The sequence below is a fragment of the Narcine bancroftii genome, chromosome 1 (assembly GCF_036971445.1).
Source record: "Narcine bancroftii isolate sNarBan1 chromosome 1, sNarBan1.hap1, whole genome shotgun sequence".
Taxonomy (NCBI): domain Eukaryota; kingdom Metazoa; phylum Chordata; class Chondrichthyes; order Torpediniformes; family Narcinidae; genus Narcine; species Narcine bancroftii.
Genome location: NC_091469.1, coordinates 491,118,600 through 491,137,214, shown reverse-complemented (window position 1 = coordinate 491,137,214; position 18,615 = coordinate 491,118,600). Strand labels below are relative to the sequence as shown.

The 18,615-nt window shown below is 58.3% G+C and overlaps 1 protein-coding gene across 2 annotated transcripts in view; it reads left to right on the top strand.

Moving 5' to 3' along the window:
- The first annotated feature begins 1,251 nt into the window (after positions 1-1,251).
- The window catches only part of shrprbck1r (sharpin and rbck1 related), a 95,033-nt gene continuing 77,669 nt past the window's right edge, over positions 1,252-18,615 (top strand). For both annotated transcript variants that reach the window (XM_069915133.1, XM_069915134.1), the window contains exons 1-3: positions 1,252-1,504; positions 11,119-11,293; positions 18,117-18,251. In XM_069915133.1, the coding sequence (XP_069771234.1) occupies positions 1,292-1,504; positions 11,119-11,293; positions 18,117-18,251 (523 nt within the window). In that variant the 5' untranslated portion in view covers positions 1,252-1,291. The remainder of the gene's footprint in view (positions 1,505-11,118; positions 11,294-18,116; positions 18,252-18,615) is intronic.

Below are 18,615 nucleotides of genomic sequence, written 5' to 3'. Positions count from 1 at the left end.
CGGTGAGTCTTACGCCAGTGGTGTGTAAACTATTGGAGAGGATCCTTAAGGAAAGGATCTGTGAGTATTTGCAGAAGACCAGTCTACTCAAGGATAGTCAGCAGGGCTTTGTGAAGGAAGGTCATGCCTCACGAACCCTATTTTTTGAGGAGGTAACAAAAGAAATTGATGAGGGTAGGGTGGTAGATGTGGTCGAAATGGATTTTGTCAGGCACTTCACAAGGTTCCCCACAAGAGACTCATTCAGAAAGTCATGAGGGATGGGATCCAAGGAACCTTAGCTGCGTGGATTCAGAATTGGCTTGCAGGAAGAAAGCAGTGAGTAGTAGTGGAATTAAGGGACATGGGGAAAAGGCAGGTAGATGGAGATGAGCTGATCATCAGATTAGCCATGGCGGAGCAGGGTTGATGGGTCGGATGGCCGACTTCTGCTCCTATTCCTTATGTTCTTATAAAACAGTGTTCTCGAGTCATCGGTGCAAAAACACAAATAGACATAACACACATATAAATGATACACATAAAAATTAATAAATATTGTTTTACTCTAGTAGCATCTCAGATGGCTTTTATGAGCAGTTCATCAGTTGTTCAACATTCTCACTGCCGTGGGAAGAAGCTGTTCCTCAGCCTGGCGGTGCTGGCTCTGATCCTCCTGCATCTCTTCCCCGACGGGAGCCGCTGGAAGATGCTGCGAGCGTGACGGAAGGGGGGGGGGGGTCCTCGATGATTTTGCGCGTCCTCTTCGGACAACGATCCTGGTAGATCGAGTCGGTGGGAGACCCCAACTATCCTCTCTGCCGCTCTGACGTCTTGTGGATTGACCTCCGATCCAATTCTCTGCAGCAACCGCCCCGCACTGCGGTCGAGGGATGCGGACCGCTGGAGTCAGGCTCGAGACTGCCTGACGGGGGTGCCGGGTATGGGAACTGGAATGCGAGAGGGCGCTGGAGGCTTCCCGATGAACCTCCCTGCCACCCGTATGGACCTGGGCATTGACCTCCTTTCCAATTCTCTACAAAAAGTGGACATCAAGTCAAAGGCAAGTAACATTTTGGTCTGAGCCCTTCGCCAGATACCCTTGACTTCCGATGGATACTGCGTGACCTCTTGAGTTTCTCCAGCACCTCTGGGCAGGTGAGCTTCCCATCCATCTGCAGAGACGGACAATTGGTGCGGGGGGACTTTCTGTCCGGAGCGTCTGTTGCTACACGGACAGTGGAAGCGGACGGACAGACGGCAGCGGAAAGGAGCGACGGCCGGAAGGGTCCGTCCGAGGGTTTGTTCCGCGATGGCGTCGAACGAGGCGCGAGGCCTGCGGGCTTTGCTGGGCCATGGAGCGGCCACTGAGCGCTCGGGCCCGGTTCCGCAACAGGCCACCGTGTTGATGTCGTGCCGGGTGTCGGAGGGAGTCGGCGGGGAGAGTTCGGCGCACCGGCTGCTGCTGAGCATGGAGCGGCCCGGGGAGTTCCGGCTGGGGGTCCGGCACAGCGGCAGGAGCGGGGTGAGGGAGCGCCGCGCGCGGGGAGGGAGGGAGCGGCCCGGGGAGTTCCGGCTGGGGGTCCGGCACAGCGGCAGGAGCGGGGTGAGGGAGCGCCGCGCGCGGGGAGGGAGGGAGGGAGCGGCCCGGGGAGTTCCGGCTGGGGGTCCGGCACAGCGGCAGGAGCGGGGTGAGGGAGCGCCGCGCGCGGGGAGGGAGGGAGCGGCCCGGGGAGTTCCGGCTGGGGGTCCGGCACAGCGGCAGGAGCGGGGTGAGGGAGCGCCGCGCGCGGGGAGGGAGGGAGGGAGCGGCCCGGGGAGTTCCGGCTGGGGGTCCGGCACAGCGGCAGGAGCGGGGTGAGGGAGCGCCGCGCGCGGGGAGGGAGGGAGGGAGCGGCCGGGGAGTTCCGGCTGGGGGTCCGGCACAGCGGCAGGAGCGGGGTGAGGGAGCGCCGCGCGCGGGGAGGGAGGGAGGGAGCGGCCCGGGGAGTTCCGGCTGGGGGTCCGGCACAGCGGCAGGAGCGGGGGTGAGGGGAGCGCCGCGCGCGGGGAGGGAGGGAGGGAGCGGCCCGGGGAGTTCCGGCTGGGGGTCCGGCACAGCGGCAGGAGCGGGGTGAGGGAGCGCCGCGCGCGGGGAGGGAGGGAGGGAGCGGCCCGGGGAGTTCCGGCTGGGGGTCCGGCACAGCGGCAGGAGCGGGGTGAGGGAGCGCCGCGCGCGGGGAGGGAGGGAGGGAGCGGCCCGGGGAGTTCCGGCTGGGGGTCCGGACACAGCGGCAGGAGCGGGGTGAGGGAGCGCCGCGCGCGGGGAGGGAGGGAGGGGAGCGGCCCGGGGAGTTCCGGCTGGGGGTCCGGCACAGCGGCAGGAGCGGGGTGAGGGAGCGCCGCGCGCGGGGAGGGAGGGAGGGAGCGGCCCGGGGAGTTCCGGCTGGGGGTCCGGCACAGCGGCAGGAGCGGGGTGAGGAGCGCCGCGGGGGAGGGAGGGAGGGAGCGGCCGGGGAGTTCCGGCTGGGGGTCCGGCACAGCGGCAGGAGCGGGGTGAGGGAGCGCCGCGGGGAGGGAGGGAGGGAGCGGCCCGGGGAGTTCCGGCTGGGGGTCCGGCACAGCGGCAGGAGCGGGGTGAGGGAGCGCCGCGCGCGGGGAGGAGGGAGGGAGCGGCCCGGGGAGTTCCGGCTGGGGGTCCGGCACAGCGGCAGGAGCGGGGTGAGGGAGCGCCGCGCGCGGGGAGGGAGGGAGGGAGCGGCCCGGGAGTTCCGGCTGGGGGTCCGGCACAGCGGCAGGAGCGGGGTGAGGGAGCGCCGCGCGCGGGGAGGGAGGGAGGGAGCGGCCCGGGGAGTTCCGGCTGGGGTCCGGCACAGCGGCAGGAGCGGGGTGAGGGAGCGCCGCGCGCGGGGAGGGAGGGAGGGAGCGGCCCGGGGAGTTCCGGCTGGGGGTCCGGCACAGCGGCAGGAGCGGGGTGAGGGAGCGCCGCGCGCGGGGAGGGAGGGAGGGAGCGGCCCGGGGAGTTCCGGCTGGGGGTCCGGCACAGCGGCAGGAGCGGGGTGAGGGAGCGCCGCGGGGAGGGAGGGAGGGAGCGGCCCGGGGAGTTCCGGCTGGGGGTCCGGCACAGCGGCAGGAGCGGGGTGAGGGAGCGCCGCGGGAGGGAGGGAGGGAGCGGCCCGGGGAGTTCCGGCTGGGGGTCCGGCACAGCGGCAGGAGCGGGGTGAGGGAGCGCCGCGCGCGGGGAGGGAGGGAGGGAGCGGCCCGGGGAGTTCCGGCTGGGGGTCCGGCACAGCGGCAGGAGCGGGGTGAGGGAGCGCCGCGCGCGGGAGGGAGGGAGGGAGCGGCCCGGGGAGTTCCGGCTGGGGGTCCGGCACAGCGGCAGGAGCGGGGTGAGGGAGCGCCGCGCGCGGGGAGGGAGGGAGGGAGCGGCCCGGGGAGTTCCGGCTGGGGGTCCGGCACAGCGGCAGGAGCGGGGTGAGGGAGCGCCGCGGGGAGGGAGGGAGGGAGCGGCCCGGGGAGTTCCGGCTGGGGGTCCGGCACAGCGGCAGGAGCGGGGTGAGGGAGCGCCGCGCGCGGGGAGGGAGGGAGGGAGCGGCCCGGGGAGTTCCGGCTGGGGGTCCGGCACAGCGGCAGGAGCGGGGTGAGGGAGCGCCGCGCGCGGGGAGGGAGGGAGGGAGCGGCCCGGGGAGTTCCGGCTGGGGGTCCGGCACAGCGGCAGGAGCGGGGTGAGGGAGCGCCGCGCGCGGGGAGGGAGGGAGGGAGCGGCCCGGGGAGTTCCGGCTGGGGGTCCGGCACAGCGGCAGGAGCGGGGTGAGGGAGCGCCGCGCGCGGGGAGGGAGGGAGGGAGCGGCCCGGGGAGTTCCGGCTGGGGGTCCGGCACAGCGGCAGGAGCGGGGTGAGGGAGCGCCGCGCGCGGGGAGGGAGGGAGGGAGCGGCCCGGGGAGTTCCGGCTGGGGGTCCGGCACAGCGGCAGGAGCGGGGTGAGGGAGCGCCGCGGGGAGGGAGGGAGGGAGCGGCCCGGGGAGTTCCGGCTGGGGGTCCGGCACAGCGGCAGGAGCGGAGGTGAGGGAGCGCCGCGCGCGGGGAGGGAGGGAGGGAGCGGCCGGGGAGTTCCGGCTGGGGGTCCGGCACAGCGGCAGGAGCGGGGTGAGGGAGCGCCGCGCGCGGGGAGGGAGGGAGGGAGCGGCCCGGGGAGTTCCGGCTGGGGGTCCGGCACAGCGGCAGGAGCGGGGTGAGGAGCGCCGCGCGCGGGGAGGGAGGGAGGGAGCGGCCCGGGGAGTTCCGGCTGGGGGTCCGGCACAGCGGCAGGAGCGGGGTGAGGGAGCGCCGCGCGCGGGGAGGGGAGGGAGGGAGCGGCCCGGGGAGTTCCGGCTGGGGGTCCGGCACAGCGGCAGGAGCGGGGTGAGGGAGCGCCGCGCGCGGGGAGGGAGGGAGGGAGCGGCCCGGGGAGTTCCGGCTGGGGGTCCGGCACAGCGGCAGGAGCGGGGTGAGGGAGCGCCGCGCGCGGGGAGGGAGGGAGGGAGCGGCCCGGGGAGTTCCGGCTGGGGGTCCGGCACAGCGGGCAGGAGCGGGGTGAGGGAGCGCCGCGGGGAGGGAGGGAGGGAGCGGCCCGGGGAGTTCCGGCTGGGGGTCCGGCACAGCGGCAGGAGCGGGGTGAGGGAGCGCCGCGGGGAGGGAGGGAGGGAGCGGCCCGGGGAGTTCCGGCTGGGGGTCCGGCACAGCGGCAGGAGCGGGGTGAGGGAGCGCCGCGCGCGGGGAGGGAGGGAGGGAGCGGCCCGGGGGAGTTCCGGCTGGGGGTCCGGCACAGCGGCAGGAGCGGGGTGAGGGAGCGCCGCGCGCGGGGGAGGGAGGGAGGGGAGCGGCCGGGGAGTTCCGGCTGGGGGTCCGGCACAGCGGCAGGAGCGGGGTGAGGGAGCGCCGCGCGCGGGGAGGGAGGGAGGGAGCGGCCCGGGGAGTTCCGGCTGGGGGGTCCGGCACAGCGGCAGGAGCGGGGTGAGGGAGCGCCGCGGGGAGGGAGGGAGGGAGCGGCCCGGGGAGTTCCGGCTGGGGGTCCGGCACAGCGGCAGGAGCGGGGTGAGGGAGCGCCGCGCGCGGGGAGGGAGGGAGGGAGCGGCCCGGGGAGTTCCGGCTGGGGGTCGGCACAGCGGCAGGGAGCGGGGTGAGGGAGCGCCGCGCGCGGGGAGGGAGGGAGGGAGCGGCCCGGGGAGTTCCGGCTGGGGGTCCGGCACAGCGGCAGGAGGCGGGGTGAGGGAGCGCCGCGCGCGGGGGAGGGAGGGAGGGAGCGGCCCGGGGAGTTCCGGCTGGGGGTCCGGCACAGCGGCAGGAGCGGGGTGAGGGAGCGCGCGCGCGGGGAGGGAGGGAGGGAACGGCCCGGGGAGTTCCGGCTGGGGGTCCGGCACAGCGGCAGGAGCGGGGTGAGGGAGCGCCGCGGGGAGGGAGGGAGGGAGCGGCCCGGGGAGTTCCGGCTGGGGGTCCGGCACAGCGGCAGGAGCGGGGTGAGGGAGCGCCGCGGGGAGGGAGGGAGGGAGCGGCCCGGGGAGTTCCGGCTGGGGGTCCGGCACAGCGGCAGGAGCGGGGTGAGGGAGCGCCGCGCGCGGGGAGGGAGGGAGGGAGCGGCCCGGGGAGTTCCGGCTGGGGGTCCGGCACAGCGGCAGGAGCGGGGTGAGGGAGCGCCGCGCGCGGGGAGGGAGGGAGGGAGCGGCCCGGGGAGTTTCCGGCTGGGGGTCCGGCACAGCGGCAGGAGCGGGGTGAGGGAGCGCCGCGCGCGGGGAGGGAGGGAGGGAGCGGCCCGGGGAGTTCCGGCTGGGGGTCGGCACAGCGGCAGGAGCGGGGTGAGGGAGCGCCGCGGGGAGGGAGGGAGGGAGCGGCCCGGGGAGTTCCGGCTGGGGGTCCGGCACAGCGGCAGGAGCGGGGTGAGGGAGCGCCGCGGGGAGGGAGGGAGGGAGCGGCCCGGGGAGTTCCGGCTGGGGGTCCGGCACAGCGGCAGGAGCGGGGTGAGGGAGCGCCGCGGGGAGGGAGGGAGGGAGCGGCCGGGGAGTTCGGCTGGGGGTCCGGGCACAGCGGCAGGAGCGGGGTGAGGGAGCGCCGCGGGGAGGGAGGGAGGGAGCGGCCGGGGAGTTCCGGCTGGGGGTCCGGCACAGCGGCAGGAGCGGGGTGAGGGAGCGCCCGCGGGGAGGGAGGGAGGGAGCGGCCCGGGGAGTTCCGGCTGGGGGTCCGGCACAGCGGCAGGAGCGGGGTGAGGAGCGCCGCGCGCGGGGAGGGAGGGAGCGGCCCGGGGAGTTCCGGCTGGGGGTCCGGCACAGCGGCAGGAGCGGGGTGAGGGAGCGCGCGGGGAGGGGAGGGAGGGAGCGGCCCGGGGAGTTCCGACTGGGGGTCCGGCACAGCGGCAGGAGCGGGGTGAGGGAGCGCCGCGCGCGGGGGGATGGGAGGGAGCGGCCCGGGGAGTTCCGGCTGGGGGTCCGGCACAGCGGCAGGAGCGGGGTGAGGGAGCGCCGCGGGAGGGAGGGAGGGAGCGGCCCGGGGAGTTCCGGCTGGGGGTCCGGCACAGCGGCAGGAGCGGGGTGAGGGAGCGCCGCGCGCGGGGAGGGAGGGAGCGGCCCGGGGAGTTCCGGCTGGGGGTCCGGCACAGCGGCAGGAGCGGGTGAGGGAGCGCCGCGGGGAGGGAGGAGGGAGCGGCCCTGGGAGTTCCGGCTGGGGGTCCGGCACAGCGGCAGGAGCGGGGGTGAGGGCGCGCGCGGGGAGGGAGGGAGGGAGCGGCCCGGGGAGTTCCGGCTGGGGGTCCGGCACAGCGGCAGGAGCGGGGTGAGGGGAGTGCCGCGGGGGAGTGAGGGAGCGGCCCGGTTGGGGGTCCAGCACAGCGGCAGGAGCGGGCTGAGGGAGCGCCGCGGGGGAGTGAAGGAACGGCCGGCTGGGAGTCTGGCACAGTGACCGTTGGTACAGGAGCCTGGTGAAGGATCGCCAGCATGGGGCGTGTCAGTTAGGTAGCTCCGCGCAGTGGGTGGACGGAGAGTGAGTGGCGTGCTGGTGTAGAGGCAGTGGACCATGATGTCTAGGCTTGAAGAGGGATAACAGGCTGGAGAATGGGGAACATTTACACCGGTGGTTCTCAACCTTCTTCTTCCACTCAAATCCCACTTTAAGTAATCCCTCTGCCATCGGTGCTCTGTGATTAGTAAGGGATTGCTTAAGGTGGGATGTGGGTGAAAAGAAAACTGTTTTAATCGTCCCTCATTGACTCGTTATGTGCACGGTTTCAGAGCTCCAAGGAAATGGGCTGATGACAATTTTTCTCAAGCAAAATATTTCAGTTAACAATTGGATCTGGAGCAGTGATTCACAACCTTCCCTTCCCACTCACATCCATCTTAAGTAATCCCTTACTAATCACAGAGCACCAATGGCATAGGGATTACTTAAAGTGGTCTGTGTGTGGAAAGAAAAAGTTTGAATACTGCTGTATTTCAAGTCCTTTAGTTCTGGTAACATTCATTTACCATTGAGAGGCTCGTTTAAAAGTCTGTTGACAGCAGGTCGGAACGTTCCCAGAATGTGGAGCTTTGTGTTTACAGGCCCGTATGTCTGATGGAAGTGGGGAGAAGAGAGGCTGACCTGGGTGGGACAGGTCCGGAGCATATTGTTCCATCAGCCTGTGTAATCATGTTGGAGGTTTGGCTCGGGGTGTCGATGGTTTGAACTGAATAGGACTCAAGTTTATTGTCATTTGATTGTACACATCTTTGGCTTGGCTTCGTGGACGAAGATTTATGGAGGGTAATGTCCACATCAGCTGCAGGCTCGTTTGTGGCTGACAAGTCCGATGCGGGACAGGCAGGCACGGTTGCAGCGGTTGCAAGGGAAAATTGGTGGGTTGGGTGTTGGGTGTTTCCTCCTTTGTCTTTTGTCAGTGAGGTGGGCTCTGCGGTCTTCTTCAAAGGAGGTTGCTGCCCGCCGAACACATATATATATTTCTTTGGCTTGGCTTCGCGGACGAAGATTTATGGAGGGGGTAAATGTCCACGTCAGCTGCAGGCTCGTTTGTGGCTGACAAGTCCGATGCGGGACAGGCAGACATGGTTGCAGTGGTTGCAGGGGAAAATTGGTTGGTTGGGGTTGGGTGTTGGGTTTTTCCTCCTTTGCCTTTTGTCAGTGAGGTGGGCTCTGTGGTCTTCTTCAAAGGAGGTTGCTGCCCGCCGAACTGTGAGGCGCCAAGATGCACGGTTTGAGGCGAGATCAGCCCACTGGCGGTGGTCAATGTGGCAGGCACCAAGAGATTTCTTTAGGCAGTCCTTGTACCTTTTCTTTGGTGCACCTCTGTCACGGTGACCAGTGGAGAGCTCGCCATATAACACGATCTTGGGAAGGCGATGGTCCTCCATTCTGGAGACGTGACCCACCCAGCTCAGCTGGATCTTCAGCAGCGTGGACTCAATGCTGTCGACCTCTGCCATCTCGAGTACTTCGACGTTAGGGATGAAAGCGCTCCAATGAATGTTGAGGATGGAGCGGAGACAACGCTGGTGGAAGCGTTCTAGGACCCGATGAAACAGCGTTCTCTAGCCTTGGGTGCAAAACACGCACGCACACAACCAGACATAACACACAGACAGACAAACAATACATTTACAGGAAAAATGTTAAATCTATACAAATAAATATTTATTGTTTCATGACTTTGAGAACATCTGATGGTTAGTGTGAGTAGTTCCTTTGATCATTCAGCATTCTCACTGCCTGTGGGAAGAAGCTGTTCCTCAGCCTGGTGGTGCTGGCTCTGATCCTCCTGGATCTCTTCCTCGATGGGAGCCGCTGAAAGATCCTGCGTGCGGGGTGGAAGGGGTCCTCAATGATTTTGCACGCCCTCTTCAGACAACAGTCCTAGTAGATCACATTGATTGGGTGGGGGGGAATGGGGGAGACTCCAGTGATCCTTTCTACCACTCTTATGGTCGTTGATTGACCACTGATCCATCTCAACTGTATCAACTTGTGATGCAGCCGGCCAGGACGTTCTCGATAGAGAACGGTGGCCGGTTCCCTTGCCCACTTCAGTCTTCTCAGGAAGTGCAGTCGCTCTTTCACCATCCTGACAAGTGAGGAGATGTAATGTGTCCACGATAGGTCACTAGTTAAGTGAACTCCAAGGATCTTGGTGCTCTCCACTCTCTCTACTGCAGAGCTGCTGATGTGTGGTGGAGGTTGGTCATTCCTGGTCCTTCTGAAGGCCGAGATCATCTCCTTCATCTTTTCCATATTGAGACTCAGGTTGTTACTCTTGCACCTCTTCTACCTCTTCTCTGTAAAGCGACTCATCATTTTTATTGTTGACGAGGCCAACAACTGTTCTGTCATCTGCAAACTTGATGACACTGTTGGAGCTGGATTTAGCGATGCAGTCGTGGGCCAGTAGCGTGGACTGGAGTGGGCTGAACACACAGCTTGAAGTGTGCCAGTGTTTGATGTTCTGCTATCAGCCCGGACAGATTGTACTATCTTGAGCTTTGTGAGGCTGCGGGAGCTCTGGAGATGAATCCTTGGATGCCCAGTGTCACTTTTGCTTCTCATTCTCTGGCTGTAGGGGTGCCTTAAATGGCTGAATCTTTCCTGCCTTCTGGCACACGAAATTTCATAATATGACATTACTGATTTATTACTTGACAAGATATAGTGTTGCGGTCATGTACTTATCTTCGTTGGCAGGAGAGTGAGAGGATCAGGCTCACCCGTACAGCAGTGAGCCAATGAGAGGGTCAGAGGGGTTTGGCTGGGTGGTGTTTGGGGAGTTGAAGAATGCAATGTGGAGTCTCGTGAAGATAAAAGAAAGTCGACTTCATGGTTTGTTGTGTGACAGAATATAGATATGTTATGTGACCAGAGGACCCCAAAACCCAGCAGCAATAGATATTCACCAAGACAAATGGTTACTTAAACAAAAGTTGCTTTCAATTACCTTTAAACATGAAAACAGGATCACACTTTAACTTATCACTATTGACTTAATTAACCTAACTTAACCCCTTCTCATTCTAAACTCACGTGAATGTAATGTGTGTGTGAAGTTCAGAAAAGTTCTTTGGTTCACAGTCCAATCTCACTTCTCACTGATTTCAGGCAATTCTTATTCTGTGCACAGAATGTAACATTTATAAAGTTCACCAGGCTTTGGTGCTTGAAAGGTAAATGGTTACCGCTCAGGGAGGTTCTTGTAAGTTTTCAGAGAGAGATTTGTTGTTCGCTGGACACTCACAACTGATTCCTTTTTAATCAGCCACGTCAGTTTCACTTCAGTGAAACTTGCCCCTTCAGGGTTCTCCTGATGATAACCTCTTTCTTTCAGGTCACCAAGAGTTCCTTTTTGTTTCTCTTATTCTAAGAGAAACATTAGACAGCAAGTCCTCTCCTCTTGCATGAACCACAAGGGCTTTGACCAGGCTGAACTCAGCACTCACACCCTGTTTTCCAAATGGGGTTTTCCACAAGCTTGCCAGCTTGTCCTGTTCCAGTTCCAGCTGCTGACTGGACTGTAAAACTGCAGAACTGACCTGTCTCTCTCTCTCTCTCTCTCTCTCTCTCTCTCTCTCTCTCTCTCTCTCTCTCTCTCTCTCTCTCTCAGACTCTCAGAGAGAAAGTCTGTTTGATTCTCTCTGCTTGCAAAATCACAAGACCTTCTTAGAACAGCAAGTTCCACTTCAGACAGAATGCGGCTCCAGCAAGTTCTTTCATCTGTTGCCTTTTTGTAAACAACAGTCCATCAGTGAAGTCTCTTGGGCATTCTCCAAAGCTTTTGCAAAGGCTCTGAGGCCCCGACATGTCTACCATAGGGCAGAGCTCCAGTATTTTAAACAAGATCTGTTTTAAAGTGTTTGTATGTGACCTACACTAACAAAACTGCCCCAATTTATCTCCCAAAAACATATCTATATGCTCTGTCACAGCTGAAAGAAATGCGTGAGTGTATTTGTTTGTAAGCCGCGGGAAATCGGTGCCGTTACAATGATCTCCTCTGCCTCCTAACAATCTCTCATCTCCACTCTGCAAATTTCTCCAACATTGTTGCTGGAGTTTTCATTTCGTTAAAAATTTTGGCAAATTGTCTTTGAGCTGTCGTTTCTCAGTGCTCTGGATTTTCACCATTCCCGTTCCATGTTTCTGATCTGTTTGCAGTTCCTGTACGAATTTAATTTGAAAGATATTATCTATGAATTCAAGAGCATGACGTGCCACGGGATAAGCACACGGAGTCAGCCCACTGAGCAGCTGCTCTACTACTTTGACGATGAGGAAGAGGCTCAGAGGTGGTCGACCATCATGAACAGCTCTCTGAGGGAGATTGAGAAAGGTAAGTCATCAATGATGGGAGAAACGTGGGGGAGAACTGGCGAGAACCACCCTGATCTGGGGCACGAGCTGAACCACAGGTTGGCTGCTTCCCCATGGGTACTGATAGCCTCCTGTAGACATCAACTGTCTGCCACAGACATCCGTCCCCTCATGGACACCGACCCTGGCCCCTTGTGGACACTGATGCCCCCCCCCTCGTGGACCGACCCTACCCTCACCCTGTGGACACTGACCCTACCCCTCCTCGCAGACACTGACCCCACCCCCACCCCCCTGCGAGCAATACCACCACCTTGCCAGCACCGTCCTCCCTCCACGGACACTGACCCCCCCAACTCGTGGACATCAACCCCCCCTTGTGGACACCAAACCTACCCCCCCACCCCGTGGATACTGGCCCTGCATCCTGTCGCAGACACTGAACTACCCCCCCTCCCGTAGGCAACAAGCACCACCCTCCCTTGCGGGCACCGGCCACCCTCCCCGGACATTGACCGCCCTGCTAAGTTCCTCTTACAATTCTTTCTTTGTTCCTTTCAAGGATCATGGTTGATTTGATTGTCTCCTCACCTCCACATTCCTCTTCCCCCTCTTGCCCTCTGCTCCACAAAAATCAATCTCTGTCTCCTTAGAAATATCCAAAGGCATTTGGAAATATCCTCTGTCTACCAACTCTGTCTACCTCTGCCACAGAGGGTGGTAGAGGCGGATTCGCTGACTATGTTCAAAAGAGAGTTAGATAAGACTCTTGTGGGTAACGGAGTTGGGTTTAGGGGATAAGGCTGGAAAGGGGTACTGATGGTAATGATCAGCCATGATCTAAAATGGCGGTGCTGGCCCGACGGGCCAAATGGCCTACTCCAGCTCCTATTGTCTATTGTCTATAACGCTCAGGAGAAATTGTTTCTGCTCCATCTGAGTCCCTTTATTTAACAGTGACCTCTGGTTCTCGATACCTCCACGTGACCAAACCTCTTCAGAATGCATCCCCACTGTAAACACGCAATAGAACATATCCCCACTGTAAACACCCGACAGAACTCATCCCCGCCGTAAACATGCAATAGAACACATCCCCGCCGTAAACACCCGACAGGACACATCCCCGCCGTAAACACCCGACAGGACACATCCCCGCCGTAAACACCCGACCGGACACATCCCCGCCGTAAACGCCGGACAGGACACATCCCCGGCATAAATGCCCGACGGAATTTTATTTTTCAACAAGTCTCCTCTCACTCTTCTAAACTCCAGCAGATACAAACCATCTCTCCTCAGAAAACTACCCACTTGTTCATGGTATCAGCTTAGTAAACCTCTGCACTGCTTCCAATACATATTACAGTAAAACCCTTGGTAACCGGCACCTATGGAGATTGGTAGATTCCAGATAAGTGAATTTTCCGGATGTTTGAGATTGTGTGTTGCATCATTGGTAAACTGAGCGCTTGGGGCATCAATTTTAAACTTTAGTATTTTTTATTTGTCGTATTTATTTTCCACATTTTTTTTTGCTGGTTGCTTGAATTCTGGATAATAGGGATTTTACTGTATTTACAATGGAAACCAGAGCTGTACATACTGTGAAGAAGATGCCCATATAACTGAAACATAGCATCCCTATTTCATCACAAACTAGAGGGGCTGAATGGGCCTGTTTCTCTGCTGTTAAGTTCTATGGTCCTATTTTTGTAATCAATTCACCTAACAACCACACTGATTGTGTGGATAGTCAGAATCTTTTCCCCTGAGCATAAGCCTCACACATTAGAGGACATGCATTAAGCTGAGGGGGAGCACATTTAACCCTCTGGACTCCATCCATTTTTAACCTTCCGTAATATATACTCTGGACTGGGTCCATGGGTAAACTATTGTATGAACTCCTGGTACAAACCAGCTGGTGGTTACAAAACCAGTCCTGGAAAACAGTGACACGGAGTATATGCACTTGTTCATAGTTTCTGAAAACTGGGACACAGAGTCCAAAGGGTTAAGGGAGTTGTGCAGGGCAATTATTTTACACAGAGCGCTGTGGGTGCCCGGAACAGGCTGCCTGGGTAGTGGTAGAAGCTGGTACAATAGTGATGTTTAAGATGCTTCTTGATAGACCCATGAGGAGGAGTTGGAGGGGTATAGGTCATAAGACCATAAGATATAGGAGCAGAAGTAGGCCATTTGGTCCATCGAGTCCACTCTGCCATTCCATCATCAGCTGGTCCACTCAGCCCCACTCCCTGGCCTCCTCCCCATAACCTTTGATGTCCTGGCTGATCAAGAACCTATCAATCTCTGCCTTAAACCCTTCCAACGACCTGGTCTCCACAGCCACCATGGCAGCTCTCTGGCTAAAGAAATTCCTCTCCATCCCTTCAATGGGCACCCTTCAATCCTGATGTTGTACCTTCTTGTCCTTAACTCCTCTACCTTGGGAAACCACTTTGCCACATCTACTCTGTCCAGGCCTTTCAACATACTAAATGCTTCTACGAGGTCCCCTCTCATTCTTCTGAACTCCAAGATGTATAGGCAAAGCACTGTCAAGTTCAGGCGGCAGAGTTTTGGGCACCGAGTTCAGCACAGATAGATGGGCCGAAGGCCCTGTTTGTGTGATATACTCTTCTATGGACATCCTTAATTGCTTGTTGTACCTGCAGACTAGCCTTTTCAGCTCTGGATGGAATATCCAATTCACAATTCCTTTATTGTCATGTAATAGTCCGGAACATACAATATTACAGGAAATTGCCTTCTGCCTGATGTAAGGCAGGGACAGTGTTGCCATTATATCAGTGTTACCATCCCCATTTTATTGTTCTATTTTCCGATCTGTTGAGAATGGTGTTGCCCTGGGATGAACAGTTAATGAGGCAGTTCATGGGATGTGATGGCACTGCCAATTAACAGCTCAACCCCACGAAAACCATGCCCTCCGCCCGTCGAGGGTGCACCACAGAGATGGATGAGGACTGCCCACCTTGGCCATGCTAACCACTATGCCATTTGGCACTAATGGCATTTGCCTGCATCTGGTCCCAGTCCCAGCCACGTTCTGTCTCATTGCTCTTTAAATAATAAACCCATCTCCCTCTGCCACCTCCTCTGGGCAGCTCACTGCATGTGCCCACCACCCTCTGATCTCCTTTAAGTTTTTCTCCTTCCACCTTAAATCTGTGACCTCTAGGTGAAGGTCACACAGCATCGATGGCAAGTAAAAGGTAACCAATGTTTCAGGCCTGAGCCCCTCGTCAGTTTCTCCAGCACATTGGTCTCCTGCACCTGATCCCAGGATCTGCGGAGTTGCATGTTTACTCCCCTGTAGGTCCGATGCCCTGGGTCACACATTATGATGTGATAAAGGGTTTCAGCCTGACACGTGGACAGAGTAGATGTAAAAAGATTTCCCACAGTGGGAGAGTCTAGGACAAGAGTCCTTAGAACAGAGATGTGGAAGAATTTGTTGCCACAGATGGTTGTGGAGGTTGGGTCACTGGGAGTATTTAAGGCAGAGATTGATAGGTTCTTGATTAGGTAGGGCACCAAAGGTTATGGGGAGAAGGCCGGGCAGTGGGGCTGAGTGGGGAAATGGATCAGCTCCTGTTTGAATGGCAGGGCAGACTCAGTGGGCTGAATGGCCTATTTCTGCAACCATGTCTGATGGTCTTCTCTCCATGGACACTGCCTGACTTGTTGTTGAGTCCTTTGTTGACTGATGGGCTTTGATGGTCACAGAACCAAGTTGGGAGAACAATCGATCAGAACTTAGAAGGGAGATGGATGGACCAGTGGTTTGGTGCCGGGATAACTCCTTCCTCACTGTCAGCCAGACTAGGTAGCTACTCGTAGATGTCCGGCGGAGGGGTGGGGCTCACTCCCCAGTCTGCATCCACGGTGCTGAGGTGGGGATAATCAAGAGGGTTAAGTTTCTCGGGGTGAACCTCTCCAGTGACCTGTCCTGGTTCCACCCACGTCGATGAAGTGGCCAAGGAAGTTCACCAGCGCCTCTACTTCCCTCAGAAGCCAGAAATATGTCCTGTCAATGTTTACAGGTGCACTGTTGAAAGCATCCTGTCAGGGTGCGTCACTGTGTGGGACTGCTCCGTCCAGGACCACAATCTTCAGGGTTACAAAGAGAGCTCAGACTATCACAGACACCCTCCCGCTCCCCCACCATTGACTCCACATTTTCCACTGCCTCGAAAAAGCAGTATATGTATTAAAGACCCACCCCGTCACACTCTCTTCCCACCCTCTCCCATCTGGAAGATTCACGAGTGTGAGATAATGCATCCCCAGGATCATGGACAGGATTTTCCTGCCTCTACCAGACTCCTGAATGATTCTCCCACGAGTGAAATAACACTGCTGTTGCTCTGTCCCAACTCATCTCTCTCTCCCTCTCTGTAACTCTGCGCTGTAATTATTGCTGCCCAGTGCATGGATCGACTGGCTCAATTGCTTGCAAAATAAACTTTCTCACTCTACCTTAGTACACACAAGACTTTAAATTTGACCTTGATAAACCAGGATAAAAGGGCATTAATTTCAGCCAGAGGATCGTGCGTCTGTGACACTTGTTGCCACGGGCAGCTGTGGAAGCGAGGTCGTTGAGTGTTTTTAAGGCAGGGATTGACAGGTATTTGATTAATCAGGGCAACAAGGGTTAAGGGGAGAAGGCCTGGGACACTATCGCACGGGGGGCATGAGTGATAAGGATGGTGGAGCAGACTCGATAGGCTGATTGGCCTACTTCTGTTCTGGTATCTTGTGACCTTAGGATCCAGTATTTGAATGATCCTAAGATCAGGGGAGGGAAATGAATTTTAGTGTGGACGTCAATTCACTTTTCAGATTCATTGTCATGTATGTACATGACATCACATACAACCCTGACATTCTTTTTTCTATGAGTCAGGCAGAACTTCCTCTTATTTGTAAATAGATAAAGAAATGTAAACAAACTGTGCAATACATAGAGATAAAAAAAATCAATAAATGCAAAAGAAAGAATCCTGATTGAATTTGTCGTTGAGGAGTCTGATGGTGGAGGGGGAGCAGCTGTTCCTGAACCTGGTGCGGGGAGTCTTGTGGCACCGATACCTCTTTCCTGATGGCAGCAGCGAGAACAGAGTGTGTGCTGGGAGGTGTGGATCCTTGATGATTGATGCTGCTCTCCGACGGTAGCATTCCCTGTAGATGCTCTTGATGTTGGGGAGGGTTTTGCCTTTGATGTCCTGGGCTTTGTCCACTACGTTTTGGAGGGCTTTACACTCATGGTATTGCCCATTCAGAGCCAGCTCTTCAGCGCTTGACGTCCTGCTTTGCGGAAACTGCCAAAATGTTTGGCCTGGAAGTCAGCCTGAAGAAAACTGAGGTCCTCCATCAGCCAGCTCCCCACCATGACTACCAGCCCCCCCACATCTCCATCGGGCACACAAAACTCAAAACGGTCAACCAGTTTACCTATCTCGGCTGCACCATTTCATCAGATGCAAGGATCGACAATGAGATAGACAACAGACTCGCCAAGGCAAATAGCGCCTTTGGAAGACTACGCAAAAGAGTCTGGAAAAACAACCAACTGAAAAACCTCACAAAGATAAGCGTATACAGAGCCGTTGTCATACCCACACTCCTGTTCGGCTCCGAATCATGGGTCCTCTACCGGCATCACCTACGGCTCCTAGAACGCTTCCACCAGCGTTGTCTCCGCTCCATCCTCAACATCCATTGGAGCGCTTTCATCCCTAACGTCGAAGTACTCGAGATGGCAGAGGTCGACAGCATCGAGTCCACGCTGCTGAAGATCCAGCTGCGCTGGATGGGTCACGTCTCCAGAATGGAGGACCATCGCCTTCCCAAGATCGTGTTATATGGCAAGCTCTCCACTGGCCACCGTGACAGAGGTGCACCAAAGAAAAGGTACAAGGACTGCCTAAAGAAATCTCTTGGTGCCTGCCACATTGACCACCGCCAGTGGGCTGATCTCGCCTCAAACCGTGCATCTTGGCACCTCACAGTTTGGCGGGCAGCAACCTCCTTTGAAGAAGACCGCAGAGCCCACCTCACTGACAAAAGGCAAAGGAGGAAAAACCCAACACCCAACCCCAACCAACCAATTTTCCCCTGCAGCCGCTGCAACTGTGTCTGCCTGTCCCGCATCGGACTTGTCAGCCACAAACGAACCTGCAGCTGACGTGGACATTTACCCCCTCCTTAAATCTTCGTCCGCGAAGCCAAGCCAAAGAAAAGATTGGTGTCTCCATTCCAGACCGTGATGCAGTCATTCAGCATCCTTTCCACCACACAGCTGTAGAAATTTGCCACAGTTTCATTACCAAACCTCCGCAAACTCCTGAGGAAGTAGAGGAGCTGATGTGCTTTCTTCACGATGCCATTGGTGTGGAGGGTCCAGGGAATATCCTCCGAGATCATGACTTCCAAGAACTTAAATTTTGCTCACCCTCTCCTCCTCTGATCCCCCATTGATCACTGGATCGTTCACCTCTAGTTTTCCCTTCCTGAAGTCAACAGTCAGCTCCTTGTTTTTGGTGACATTGAGTGTTTTTGTGGGTGAACCATTCAGTCAAGTTTTCAATCACCCCTTTTGATACAACTCACTACCGTGGTATCGTCAGCAAATTGTAGATGATGTTGTCGTACCGAGCCACACAGTCACCGGTTAGAGCAAGTGGGGCAATGCATCATGTATTGGATATGGGCAGTGTGGTGCTCTCCTGCTGCCCTTGCTTGGCACAGGAAACACTTCCTGTTGATGTTTCCCATGTCTAGCTTTGATTAATTTTGTTTTCTTGCAGCTAATCCCACGGTTGGTGTCCAGAAACACAGTCCCTCGCTGCAGACAGCGGCCAAAGCCAGTGCCAAGATGGGGGAAGATATTCCCAGAGTGAATCCTGATGTCCCAAAGTCAGTGATGGACCTTGCCCAAACAGGTAGAAATCCAGTCATGGGAATTATGTTTCATTCTCACCACACTCCTTGGGAAGGAGGTCGCAGTCTTGAAGTGAGACTGGTCCAGATTCACCAGACGATACTGCTGGCATTATCTGGGCACGATGTTCCTGTAGGATTGTATAGAGTAGGTGGAAGCTGTTTCCCCTCGTGGCAGAGACCATATCAATGGTGTCCTCAACCAAAGGGCTGCATCAATCCCTGGCAGTATGTGTAGGGAATGGGACTTCAGCCTGTGTCTGATCCCAGCAGTGTGTATTGGGTCGGTGTGGAGGGAGCTTCACTCTGTGTCTGACCCCGAGAGTGTGTATTGGGTCGGTGTGCAGGGAGCTTCACTCTGTGTCT